The sequence below is a fragment of the Paroedura picta genome, chromosome 17, assembly GCF_049243985.1.
Source record: "Paroedura picta isolate Pp20150507F chromosome 17, Ppicta_v3.0, whole genome shotgun sequence".
NCBI lineage: Eukaryota > Metazoa > Chordata > Lepidosauria > Squamata > Gekkonidae > Paroedura > Paroedura picta.
In genome coordinates, this window is record NC_135385.1 from 8,328,034 (window position 1) to 8,341,941 (window position 13,908).

At 47.7% G+C, this 13,908-nt stretch overlaps 2 protein-coding genes across 10 annotated transcripts in view; one reads left to right on the plus strand and one right to left on the minus strand.

The window, feature by feature from the left end:
* The window catches only part of GPR146 (G protein-coupled receptor 146), a 35,774-nt gene extending 24,223 nt beyond the window's left edge, over positions 1 to 11,551 (plus strand). The window contains exons 1-2 of one of the 3 annotated variants that reach the window (XM_077317234.1): positions 4,187 to 4,533; positions 6,729 to 11,551. In XM_077317234.1, coding sequence (XP_077173349.1) covers positions 6,773 to 7,774 — 1,002 coding nt within the window. In that variant the 5' untranslated portion in view covers positions 4,187 to 4,533; positions 6,729 to 6,772 and the 3' untranslated portion in view covers positions 7,775 to 11,551. Of the gene's footprint in view, positions 1 to 4,186; positions 4,534 to 4,571; positions 4,824 to 6,728 lie in introns of those variants that run through there. The other 2 variants (XM_077317233.1, XM_077317232.1) reach the window with 2 other exon arrangements.
* The window catches only part of CHLSN (cholesin), a 95,693-nt gene that overhangs the window by 45,162 nt on the left and 36,623 nt on the right, over positions 1 to 13,908 (minus strand). The window lies entirely within an intron of this gene.

A 13,908-nucleotide genomic window follows, 5' to 3' on the forward strand; every position in this document is an offset into this window, starting at 1 on the left:
TCCCCCTCTATCAAATACCTGCATTGAAGATCACGGTGAGTCAGCCAACTCCGAGAAGACGATTATCCCTCTTGGCCAACCAGGCTGTTACCTCAAGAACGTTCCCTCCATCTAATCGGCATGCAAAACGTTTAAAAGTGAGACTGGACTATTGGGCTTGGAGGTAACATGCAGACCTAAACCTTCTTGTTTCGTGTGTCAAATTTCCCTTGGCTGCCCTAGTGAATGCTACTGGCTCTAAATAGGCAAATGGCCTGTAATTTATTCCTGGAGCATTAAATCCCGTATCTCCAATGTATCAGTCAAATGCAGAAGGTCTTTATGTTGATACACAAAGAGCTAACAGCTAACAGTCCTGGCCCTTAACTTAAGAGCCCATTATTAATCAATAATGTGGCATGGCCTGATCTCATTGGATCAGGGAAGCCAAGCAGGGTTGGTACTTGGTGGCCACCAAGGAAGACTTTGTAGAGGAAGGCCTCTGCTTCTCCCTTGCCTGGAAAGCCCTCAGCTGGGGTTGCCATAAGCCTCTTGTCAGATTTTAGAAGATAAGCAAGGTTGGTACTTGGATGAGAGATCCTTGCTGGCATAGCCATGAGTCTCTCATCAAATCTTAGAAGCTAAGCAAGGTTCATACTTGGATGGGAGACCACCAAGCAAGGCTCTGCAGAGGAAGGCAATGGCCAACCGCCTCTGCATCTCACTTGCTTTGCTGTGGTTCCCATGAGCGTCTGCTGTGTAACAATCCTTATGTACACCTAGGTGCTCATGGGGGGGGGGGTGAACCAGGGGACTTTTATACACACCTCATCACTGAGTGGGGCACACAAAGACCATCAAAGTCAGACAAAAAAAAAAAAAGATTTACCTATAATAAATTTGAACCCATGACCTTGTTACGAAAGGTTTGTCGGCCAAGAAAGAACAGTGGGGAAAATATCCTGGTCAGATATCTGACAACATGACAATTCATGTGCAGGCGCAACTGATGTTGGGCGGGAGGGGCTGGGAAGCCACCCGCCTGAGTGTTTCTTCCTATTTTGACCATCAGATCTCTGCATCTTGGCCGAGCATTCTACTCACACAGATAAATAGAATCACAGAATCATAGAATCATAGAGTTGGAAGGGGCCATACAGGCCATCTAGTCCAACCCCCTGCTAAACGCAGGACTAGCCCTAAGCATCCTAAAGCATCCAAGAAAAGTGTGAAAAATAGACATGAATATTTCTCTTCCATCTCATGGCGAACACTGATTTGCCCAGGACCTACCACCAGACTTCATATTTTCTTCTTGTACTCTCTTCCCAACTGACTTTATATTATCTTCTTTTCTGTTTTATCCTCACATCAGCCCTGCAATGTAGGTCTGGATAGTTCCGTGGCTCAAAGGATCAGACCTGAGTCTCCCAGATCCTAGCTGATCACACTGTGCCACAGGGACTCACGGAAAAACCTGGGTTCTAATCCCCACTCCTTCGTGATGCTCATCAGATGGGAGCAGAAAAGTCTCTCTCAGCTTAACCTCCTTCTCCGGGGTTGTTGTAGTGAGGATAAAACGGAGAAGGCGGATAATGAGCTCCTTGGAGAAAGGACAGGATCAAACAGTACTGATGAAATAAATCAGCAAAGGGGAAAGGGCAGGCTAAAGCAAAAAGGTACACTGAAAAGAAGTGATTTCCGTGAACCCCAGCCTACCAAAACCTCTCACTGTAAAAGGGACCAACCGCCCAAGAGCGTCAGGTTTGGTAAAACGGTATAATGTATTCTGCTCCACTTGCTAAAATAGCAAAGATATCCAGTGACAAATGGAAGAAACGGAGCGTGCAGCTCTTAGGTTTCACAAAAAGCCTTCTTCAGTTTTAAATCAATATGGTTTTCTAGCTACAGAAATCAGTTAGCATGCAGTTTCATCCAGGAAGTATCTCAGACATGCAAGGAGCATTTGGGTGTAAATCTACACTCTAAATTGTCTCCCCCTCCCCCCAAGACAGAAATTCTAAACCAATCCACGTGCCCCAGAAACATGCCAGAGGGTAGCCATGTTGCTATGTCGTGGAAGAGCTAGGTTCTTTTGCGCCGGGAATTTTTTGATGTGGAAACACATCTACTGGCACGCCCCCTGAAACGGATAGGACCATAGATATGAAGTCTGTTGTCCCACCACAGCAATGAGCCCCGCTTGGTATGCTCCCACCACGCTACCGTCTCAGCCATCAGAGCGTGGGGACGGCCTCAGAAGACGGGCAGTGGTGGCAGCTCAATGAGTGGGGTCAGCACCGGGCCTGGCCAGCTGCTGCCATGCCCTTTATGTGGAATGTGTTTCCACCTAATGGGTGAGAATCCGCTTGTCGCTAAACATGGCGTCATCACTTCAATTTATGGCCCTAAAGTAGCATTTCCCCTTCTTAACCACGTAGTCCAGTAGCATCTGGACCCACAAGACGGGGCGGGGGCGAGATCTCAAGAGTCAAAGGTCCCTTCATCAGATGTGAGCAGGAATGTCGGTCTCTGAACCAGACGGAAGGCGTTGTAAAAAGGAGCGTTGTAAAAAATGTTGGTAAAGAATGCCAAGGTACAACGTAGATTGTCGTCAGTGAGATTAGAGCCGGCGGGGAGGAATACTTGGGGGCTTTTCAGAGGTATCCGGGAAGCTAAAGAAAGGGCAAGGACATTTACTGCCCTTATCTTATCTCAGTTCTGACTTGGATAGCCCGGGCTGGCCCAGTCTTGTCAGCTAAGCTGGACTGGCCTTGGCTTAGCCGAGGGGCGAGGGATACCAGGGTAGCCCTCTGAACGTCTCTGTCTTGCAGAACCCTGCAAGGCTGCCATAAATCAGCCATAACTTGAATGCAAAGCAACAACAACTTCATCTACGTGGTTAAGTGCTGCGGCTTCTAACCTGGCGAGCCGGGTTTGATTCCCCACTCCCCCACATGCAGCCAGCGAGGTGACTTTGGCCTTGTCACAGCACTGATAGTGCTGTTTCAGCCACAGCCTCCCCTCCCTCACAAGGTGTCTGTTAAAAAGAGAGGAAAGGGAAGGCGATCGTAAGCTGCTTTGAGACTCCTCCGGGTAGAAAAAAAGCAGTACATAAAAACCAACGCTCCTTCTTCTTAAGTGCTATTGCCTAGCATTTTAATTAGTCTAAGTAATTATTACCAATGAAAGCTAAGAATTATAAGCTTTCGCGCTGGTGCAACCGCCTGAGAATATGTATATTTTAATGCCGTTATTACCTCATTTCATGACCCTGCAGCAGCATTTCCCCCTCTTTACAGTTTTGGAGGCCTTAGAACAGGGCTGTTCATGGATGACTAGGAAGCATGGCAATTATGGCGGGCCAACCAATCAGAGTACGAGGCTATAAAAACGCCGATTAAGGAGCTGTCAACTCTCTTCCCCGAGAATACAAGGGGATGGGGCTTTGCTCGCAGACAGACGTCTCCTCCCCAGCTAGGGGAACTGCAGAAATTACTTGTGATCTGTGTTCCAAGAACACAAGTTGCACATTCTGCTGAGCTAGGATTACCAGCTTTCAGATGGTACCCGGAGATCCCTTGTGGTTGCAGCCGATCATCAGAGGGCAGAGATCAGTTCCCTGGGAGAAAATGGCTTCTTTGGAGGCGTTATAGCCCCACCTCCCCCAAACTCTTAAAAATGCAAAACAGCCATGAACGCCAACCTGGGCATTTCACAATATCTGGTCCTCTGTGAGTGACGATGGCTCAGAATGTTTTGCTCTGGGCAAAAATCAAAAACGTCCACCGGTCCCAAGAATTGTCTCCAGTGAAACCAAGAGTCCAGTCGCACCTTTAAGACCAACAAAGATTTATTCAAGGCGCGAGCTTTCGAGGGCAAGCACCCTTCGTCAGGGTGCTTGCCCTCGAAAGCTCGCGCCTTGAATAAATCTTTGTTGGTCTTAAAGGTGCGACTGGACTCTTGGTTTTATTGTGCGACTTCAGACCAACACGGCTGCTCATTTGAATGTCTCCAGTGAGGCATTTCATATCCTCAAAAGAATCTGCCAATGGACAAGAAACTCACATTGTACCGGGGGGAAGGGGGGAGGAGGAAGGAAGGAAGGGGGGTTCTTTTTTCATTGTAGCCGTAACCAAACAGCAATTCCAGGAACATCTCTGTCCTACCAATCAATCGGGAAGCAGCCAAGACTCGGCTGAATGTAATGTCAGAAACCACTCCCCTCTGCCTTTAGCTGCCCATTTCTTGGTGCTGGCTGTAAACAGAGAAAGGGAGGAGTTACACACTGCTTGCCTGCCCGCCTGCCTGCCCAGAAACTTTGGGAGTAATTTACTAGAGGAAAAAACAAGTGCAGCTCAGAGGCAGAGGGGGAAAGAAGGAGGGAGAGGAGAAAAAAAATACTCCGCTCGCATTTCCGTTTGGCTTGAGGGTCGCTATGTTTTCCAAGAGAGACTGTCCGGCGTTGCCCTGCGTGCTTTCTTTGCTGAAAATGTTATGTACCAGCCATGTTTGGATTTCGAAGTACAAGGGGTCGTACTACGTGAAGTGAAGGTAGAGAATCTGCAGGGGAAAGGGAGAGGGGGGGGGCTTGGGGTTGGGGAGAGAGGAGCTGAAATCCAAAGGCAGCTGGAACTGCTGTGTTTTTAAGAGGTAGAGTAAGATTTGGAGAGCTGTGTTCATGCCCGCACGCAGAGGCGACACAGAATTTGCGGTTTTGGATTACGCTAAGCTGGCATGACATCTTCCTTCGGGGAACTCTTCTGAAGTCACGTTTCTCCGAAGGAAACCCGGAGCGGGGACAGAAGCACGGGACCGTCCAATCGCAAGGATACTTCCCGGGAGTAAGTCACACCGAGGGGACCTGGGCAGGATTCTGAGTAGACCCAAGTCTTTCGATAAATGAGAAGTTATTTGTTGTGGACTTTTCAATTTGTTATAACATGTGGCGGTTTGGCAAGAAAACATTTATCCGACCGCCCCAAAAGGTTTTCAGATAAAAGCTGTACTGGGGCGGGGGGCGGGGGGGAGAATGATATTCCAGGTTGGCCATTTGACCGTTTGGTTGGTCAAATATTGACCCTGAAGTGGTTTAAGAGGGCTAATGCTTCAAAGAGATGCTTTAAACATCAACCGGATTGATGATTAACTGTGACTGAGGACCAATGGCGTTTGCTTTTAAGGAACTGGGACGATTACAATGATAGGTCACAGGATTCTATGTAGGCTTAAAAAGAAAACACCCAAAAAGTTGGATCTAGGGACAAGTTTCTCTAGAAGGTTTGTGGTTTCCAACCCTTTCTCTCCCCCAGCTTCAGGCCATTCAGATAGGGATGCCTCTAATGATTGGATGATGTTTGCAATATACCGCAATTAAACACCTTGACATCCTTTTAGGTGTATAAAGGCTTATGCGTTCCCTGTCTGATTTTCAAGACCAACCGTGCTCTTAAGAGAGAGGCTTCCATCCAGCAGTGCCTTAAGAGACTCACATATATTTTTGATGTATATTTTTGAGAATCCAAGCTTGTATCCGACAAAGAGAGCTTTGAGTTTCAAAAACTCATGCTCCCAAGCCCTTCTTGGTCTCTAAGGTGCCGGTGTGGGAAAAAGCTGCCAAGTCTTGCCAACCAAGGTAGCTTGGTGAGGTGGAGTTCCAGGAACTAAGACAACAAGGAGGGACCGGAGGGGAGAGCTAAAGAGAGCATTGTTGCCAACAGCTCAGGAGGTCTACAAGATAAAGAGGGGCATATTCAAAAGCCACTCAAGTGATGAAATGAATACAAGGTTCGTGGTTAAACAGAGTTAGCTTGGTGCAGCGGTTAAGAGCGGCAGCTTCTAATCCGGCGAGGCGCATGCAGCCAGATGGGTGACTTTGGGCCACTCACAGTCCTGTTAGAGCTATTCTCACAGAGCATTTCTTTTCAGAGCTCTCTCAGCCCCACCTACCTCACAGGGTGTCTGTTGTGGGGAGAGGAAGGGAAGGGGATTGGAAGCTCTTCTGGCAGGCGACAGGATATAGAGCCATTCTGGGCTAGTACTGGTTCTGCCCCCAAGGGGCACCAGCTAAGACCCAAGTGTGCTACCATGACTGTAAGACCGTAGAACCACTTCCCCAAAAGTGTCCGGAATGCCTTCTCTGCCATTCAGGGGAGTGTGCAAAAAATCCCTCGACATCAGGACTCCCGACGTGGTATTCACAAACCTTTCCTGGTGCTTCCCAAGCATCCTTAGAAAGTGGGCATGGTCACATGGGGGCACATGCCATTCTGATTGGTTGTGCAGAGGTCAAACACTGAAAAGTTGCAACTGGAGCTATGCACAACGTCCCTCCCTAACATTCTGTGGTTAGCTCCGCCTCCTGCAGCAGCCATTTTGGGCTTGTTCTCGCAATCTTGGGTCAAGATTCCAAAGGCGCCCAGAGGCTGAAAAATGTCGGGAACCCCACTGTACACTTTCCACAAAGCATTTGATCAAAGCTATTGTGAAATCTTGCCTGTCCAGCAATATGGGACACTTCTTCCACTTTATTATTATTATTATATTGGGATTTACTTTGTACTTGTTTGCTTGTTGTTTGAGAAGTCCAATGTCAAACATTGTCATGCGCTGAGGAACTTTCCCCGGAGACCCAAGATACGCGTTTTAAAAACAAAACACTGAATCTATATAGGAGGTGTGGGGTTTCTGAGAGAGAGAGAGACTGATTGGGCAGCACCTTCACTTTCCTTCTTCTTCTCTCCCTTTAGAGAAGCTGGTAGCCAGCAGAGGAGACGCGAACGCCCGGATCACTATGTGGAGCTGTGAAGCCTTTAACAGCACCCAAACCTTACAGGGCCAGCTCCTCTGCCATGACTTTCACCTTATGCTTTCCGTTATCTCGCTGCTCTACCTCATCGTCTGCCTGCCGGTTGGCCTCTGCTACAACGCCCTCCTGGTTCTCGTCAACCTGTACAACAAAGCCACGATGACCATGCCGGATGTCTACTTCGTCAACATGGCCATCGCTGGCCTCATCATCAACGTCATCGCGCCCATGTACCTTCTTGGGCCGGCCAGCACCAAATGGGCCATCCTGAGCTTCAACAACGAAGTCTACATCACGTTGCTGATCTTATTCAATGTGTCCTCCTTGGTGATCATGTACTCAACCACCCTGCTCAGCTTGGACTACTACATCGAACGGGCACTGCCCAGAACTTACATGTCCAGTGTGTACAACACCAAGCACGTCTGCGGATTTATCTGGGGAGGAGCCATGCTGACCAGCTTCTCGTCTCTCCTGTTCTACATCTGCAACCACGTCTCCACCAAAATCATCGAGTGCTCCAAAATGCAGAACAAGGAAGCGGCGGATGCCATCATGGTTTTCATTGGATATGTCGTCCCCGCCATCGCCGTGCTGTACGCGCTCGTGCTGATCTCACGGATCCGGAAGGAGGCGACGCCGCTAGATCAAGACGCTGGGAGACTCGATCCATCTGTGCACAGGCTTTTGATCGCTACTGTCTGTACGCAGTTCACGTTGTGGACGCCTTATTACGTGACTCTTCTCGTAAGCACGTTAACTAGCATGCAAGGAAAGGTTCCGGATGAAAATTACATCCGGATACTCCATTTCACCAAGGGGCTGTCCAAATTCTTGGCTTTCTCAAGCAGCTTTGTGATGCCCCTGCTCTACCGATACATCAACAAAAACTTCCCGAGCAAATTGCGACGGCTGCTTAAAAAACTGCACTGTGGAAATCAAGGGTGCGCCCACGAACGCACGGTGGTTCAGCAAGTTATAACGTAGGTATACACGGACGGACACCCGCAGGCCACCAAGTCTGTGAAGACCCATGTCTCTGAGACGGCCTTATAAGAAGACCGCCTAGCAAGGAAACTGAAAGGGGGGGATTAACGCTGTTCTATGTCAACAAGTTGCAAATTTAACCTACATAAGATAGCGAAGGCAACTGGAAAACTTTGAGAATCTGTTGGCATACTGTGCCCCCTTGGGTTTCCAGGCAGTACCAATGCACTGAAGCCATGACACAGTAAGAGCTTTGTTCTAGTTGTCCTACCCAAAGGGGGGGAAATCACTAGAGAGCCAATGGAAGCTCTGAATGAAAACCTAGCACTTTGTAATCCTGTAGTGTTCAAGAGAGGTATTTCTTAAGTTCTGTGTAAAATAATCTGATTTTTTTTTTTTAACAAAGTAGTGTTATTTCAAGGTTGGGGAGGAGAGCCCTTTAGTAGCTGATAACCACCATTTAGGATTGCATCGCTCAAACGGCGTAACACTCTAAGCGACAATGAATAGAAGTCAAAATTAATTCTAGCTTTTAATCCTTATTCGGTTCCAGAGTTCTCAAAAATCTTGAACTAACAGACATCTTGATTTGTGATTCTGAAGCAGATCGATTACTTGTGATTGCCTAGCGAACCAAAACATTTATTTTTTTTCCTAATTTTGAAAAAATCAGTAAGCCCAAAGGAGCTTCTTTAAAAATAAGACAGAAATGTTTTGCCTAGTGAAATGAAGGACAAAGGTGTCGACAGATTTAGGGCGAACACTGAGCAGAAAGGGAGGGGCCACCTTAATGGAACGAATGATTCTGTGTGGCTGCGATCAGCATTCTTGAAATATTGGCTCTGTACCGAAAATGGCTCTGTACCTTCAAGGTTTACAAACAATGCAAGTTTAGGTTAGGGGTCCCTGATGCGGTGCCGGTGGGTGCTGTGACATCTGCCAACACCTTCCCTGCCAGGTGTACTTAGGAAGTGGGTAGGGCCAGGTGGGCTGTGTGCCCAGCAGGGCTTCTGATTGGCTAGGCTGATTAAAAGGCAGTCTGTTGAACGTAACCTCCACCTTAAATGTTGACGAGGTAGGCAGAACAGCATTTTCTAGTGTTTTGAGATTGGCTCCGCCTCCTGCAGGAGCCATTTTGTTTTTCTGCCCACTTCCTTGGGTCAGAATTCCCAGGGAACCCACAGGCTCCAAAAGGCTCATCGATCATCCACAGACATGGTGCTTGTTTCAGGAAGAGACGGGCAGGTTAGACGGTGGCGCCTTAAAGGCCAACAGTAGCCTCAGTTTTCACGAGCAAGAGCCCACGTGGTCATACATCCAATGATGCTGGGCTTGGTGCATCTCACAGGTTGCTTTTTGTACTGTTCTGACCTGGGAATGGCACCTCCCTCTGAGCACGGTTGAATTCGCCGGATCGAACGCGAGCTCTGCAGACACGCGGGAAGGGGCTGTAGCTCAGTGGTAAATGACATGCTGAAGGTTGCGGGTTCAGGCCCATCTACAAAGAAGGAGCTAGCAAATGATGAGGAAGACCCAGTAAGACTAGACGGAGCGCCACTACGGGTCATAGTAGGCAATACTGCCGTGGAGAGACCGAGGGCCCGATTTAGTAGAAGGCAACTTCAGCCGTCTCTGCGTTTTCAGTGGGAGAGCCTCTGCTTGCCATGCAGAAGGTCCTCAGTTCAATTCCCGGCATCTCCAGTTTAAAGGATCAGGTAGTTAGTGACGGGAAAGACTTTGGTTAAAAATGTACTATCAGTGCCTTCAGTGTTCTTTAATACAATTGCACTCTTTCCTCCAATAACCAATCCTCCATTTCCCCATCCAAGGCAAAGGCATCCCTTCCTAAGCCTAATATTGTCTCAGTGGACTTAGATGGGTGTGGCTCTGCTCAGGACGGCGCTGCAACATTTCTCAGTTATCCTATTGATTGTTACCGCCGTTTATTGAACGCATAATTTAACCGTCTCATTTCCACATCCAAGCCTTTGACTTACGATAATGTAATTGCTATGTTGAAGGTTCCCCCCGCCCTTGTGAAGGACCACCGTAGAAGACCCTGTTCCCCTGGATCAGCTGCACTATGGCTTCTTGTAGCCTATCATTCTCAGAAATCAGGAATTCCCTTCCCATTTGTCCCAAAATCTCAGTGTTAACATTACAGCAGTTGGAATCATTTTGACTCATTTGCCGCTTGTTTCCCTTGTCTGGGAAATAGGATAAGGTGTGAGGTTTGCTCAGACCTCTGGCCTTCGGGGGCAGCTTACACACACAAGGAGACACAGGAAACCACTGAGATGCTCCCCTGCCAAGCTTTCAGCATCTCTCGACAGCTGTCTTCATGCTCTGCAAAACTCTCTGCTCAAAATGGTCTGGGCCCACCCCACCCCGCCCACTCGGCGGTTGCTCACAGGCATAACCAACTGCAAAATGTCATTTTCCCCTCCCAACAAAGCGCATCCCTCCCGCCTGATCTGTAAGTGTGGTTGATTCCATTCATCGGCTGAGAATGGGATTCTTCTAATGCTTTGAATAATTCAATTTCTCATTGGAGGAGTGGTCTGTGGAATGGGGGGGGGGAAGGGGACCCTCCATCAGGGGCTCTGGGCCTCAAACCCCCTCCTAGGCTGAGGCTGTGAGTTACGGCGCTGTCCCAAACAGAGCAAAGTTTGAGTCCAGCCGCACCTTCGAGACCAACAAAGTTTGCCCAGAGCTGAAATAATTCTGTTGCCTTACCCCTTCTGGCCAAGCAGAGACTCTTGACTCTCAACAGGAACTCTCAGTACCGTTTTCAATTAATGCTTTCGAGTGTTTTCTTTAAAAAAACCACACACACACAGGGAATCTCCAGGCAGCGAAAGCAGACTGGAGCTAGAATAATTGGAAAAAAATTCACAGATCTTGTGAAGGCACCATTTTCTTTTCTGCCACTGTTCTTTTTTGCCTGTTTCGGAAAGCCCAGCTCTGGCCTGTATTGGTCTGGCAGGATATAAATACTAAGAACGTGATTTCTGCCTTTGCCACCTGTCTTGGTTTTGCCACACTTCCGTGTTAGGTGTTGTTGAAGGAAATTCAGTGGGTTTTTTTAGTAACAAGAGTTTGCATTCAAGAAGACTGCTGTGGTTTAATTTACTTTACGATGTGCTGCAAGCACAATTCAGTGTTCTAATAAAAGGGGAAAGAAATTTAGATATGTGGAAAGATACAGTTCCTTTTGTGAACACACAAATCACTCACAACGCCTGTGTCTATACTTCTGAGCCTCTGGCATTCAAAATGTTTGCAGCTTTCTTTAGGAATAACTTTCTTTGGCAATAAATTGACATTTCCCAGTGGTTAACTGTTTTGGCTGGCAGTGGGGATGTGTGTGAATGTGAAATTGTATGCGTGTCAAATTCTGGATCTGGTGTGATTTTTCAGGTCAGCATTCAAATAAATACCTAAAGAGTCGCTTTTTGCAGGAGTCGCAGCTAATTAAACGAGTCTGAAGGAAAAACCCAAACAGAAAACAAAAGGATTTTAAGGACTCAGAACTGAATTTTGTTCTCAAATATGGGGCCTTTTCCATTTCAATGCCTGAAGTTTTCGGATTTTCTTGTAAATACGAGCCAAACCATTCAGCGTGACAATGAATATTACTGTATATATACCGAGAGAAAAAAGTCTACTGATGTAAAAAAAGAGAACCTTTTAAAGATTTTTATTAAATTATTTCCTAAGAAGAAGATGCAGATTTATCATCATTTAAGAAATAAACTTGTCTAGATCATTAAAGAATACTGTATGCTTTTTTGTGTGTTAACAGGACAGTTAGCGCAAGAGTGCTGTTATTAACTGGTTAGAACTTTCTCAGAGTCAAAGATTAGTATTTTGGCATGAAAAAATACTTCTGATCATGTAGATCTCCTTGTTAACAGGGAAGAAGGAGAAGAACTGCTTTTTTGTACCCTGCTTTTTACTCCCCGAAGGAATCTCAAAGGGGCTTATAAGCGCCTACCCTGTGAGGTAGGCGAGGTGGAGAGAGCTCTGAGAGAACTGTGACTGGCCCAAGGTCACCTGGCTGGCTGTATGTGGAGGAGGGATGCAGAACCAAACCCAGTTTAGAGGCTGCTGCTCTTAACTACGACACCAAGCTGGGAGGCACATAGGGCGCTTTCACACAAAACAACCCAGTTGCCAAGTGTTAGCAGACCCATGTGAATATTACGTACTTAATCCTCAATGAGGAGGCAAGAAATCATTGCCCTCAGCAGAGATCTAGGAAGGCTCCTGGGAGATGGAGCCGATGATGGACAGGTTAGGTTCCGCCTCTTCCTAAGGGTGACCAATAGCGACTGATCCTGAAGGCAGACGGCCAGGGCAACATTTTCATTAGATTCCAGAGGGAGGAAGGTGTGAAATACTCACATTGCTGCTGATATACATTGTCTTTCATTCTCATCTCCTTGCTGAGCTGAGACCCAAAGAGCGGGTAAGAAACACTCAATGTTATACATTAGTCTCCCACCACATCAGACTCCCTGCATGGGCATGGGGTAGGGGGGGGTAAGAGAGCGGCGGGGTGGGTGTTGGGGTAGGAATGCAAGAAAAAAATAAAATAAAGGAGCAGTGGGGCAGCAACAAACCTGCCTCTCCCTACCCCCAAACAAGAAAGGGCATTACACAGCACGTGAGTAACAACCAAGCACAGACCAGAGAAGGCGGCTACATTCCAATTCGGCAAATCGAAACACACTAATTGGTGCCTCAGGGCAGCGAGATGCTAAGATTCAAGAGCCAAACGACATCAACATTCAGAGGAAGAGGTCTTTCAATTTGTTTATCTTCCCATTTGTACCCCGCCCCTCCCGGCAAACCTGCTCGGTCAATGAAGAGCATTTACAGGACAGTCAGAATACAGCTCAACATCCTGACAACTGACGAAATGACGGATAATTGACAACTTCTCTGCAGCTGAGTGGTGCAGGGCCTTTCCTGAGAAGTGGCACGTACAATGTCTCAAAATGAGCCACAAAGGAACTCCAGGGGGCTCTGTGTGATTAGTGCAGTGCACCACCATGCACCTGAGCATGGTTCCACGTTGTTTCGTCCAGCCAGTGGGACAGCTTCTGCACGGGCATGCACTGGGTGAACAGAAGGGTGGCCCACTAGAGGAGTCCCACCGACAGCCCCGTGACTTTGGCCTACAAGAAGCACACTGCAGTCACTATGAGGATCAGAGGCTGATGTTCTGGTCAGAGCCAAGAGCAGGGCATAGAGGGTGAGGTTCAGCCTGGAGGGACGCTCTGCCAAAAGAGACCAGTTCCGCAGGGCCTGGAAGAGAGAGGCATATGTTCCACGAGGCATATGTTTAGGGCCCGGAGAGATCACCAAGAACTGTTGGCCCTGCTGCTGAGAACTGAGTAAGACCTACTCTGGGAATCCTGAGCCCCACTCCACCCCCACCCCCCTCCAGCATTCGATCTATTGATTTGATTGGTGGAAATGGAGACGAGTTCTTAGGATTTTAGTGAATTGTATGTTATATTATATTATGCTGTCACTCGCCCTAAGCTCCCCCCGAAAGGGTGGGGCATATAAAAACGAGTTGCGTTATTATCTGTTATTATAGTATGGTAACTGTACTCCACGGACATCTGGAGAACCACAGTTTGGCCACCCGTCCCAGAGTATTTCAACTACGGAAGCACAGAACGAGCTAGATGAGAGTCCAATGGAAACTCCACCTGGTGGCCTGTTGTGGAAGGCAGAGTAATTTACTCCATCGACGGAACTTTATTGTAAAAAAATAAGCAGAGCTGGCTCTAGTTAGTCCCCAGGGAAGTCTGTGGCTGCCATGGAGAGGTGGCAAATGACCTGGATGGTTAGTTCCCTGACTTGGTTAGTTTCTGGAAGTTAAGCAGGGTCAGCCCTGGTTAGGACTAGGATGGGGGATCAACAAGGAAGTCCTACGCAGGGGCAGGCCATGGCAAGCCACTTCTGGACGCCGCTCGCCTGGGAAACTTCATGGGCTTGCCCAATTGGGTTGCAACTTGTCTCTATTAATTATTTCTTTTTAGAACTGGGAAAGTGTCTGCCATTAATGACCGACGTGGACAGTTTTATTTCTCCAATGTTTTTGTGAACGACAACTG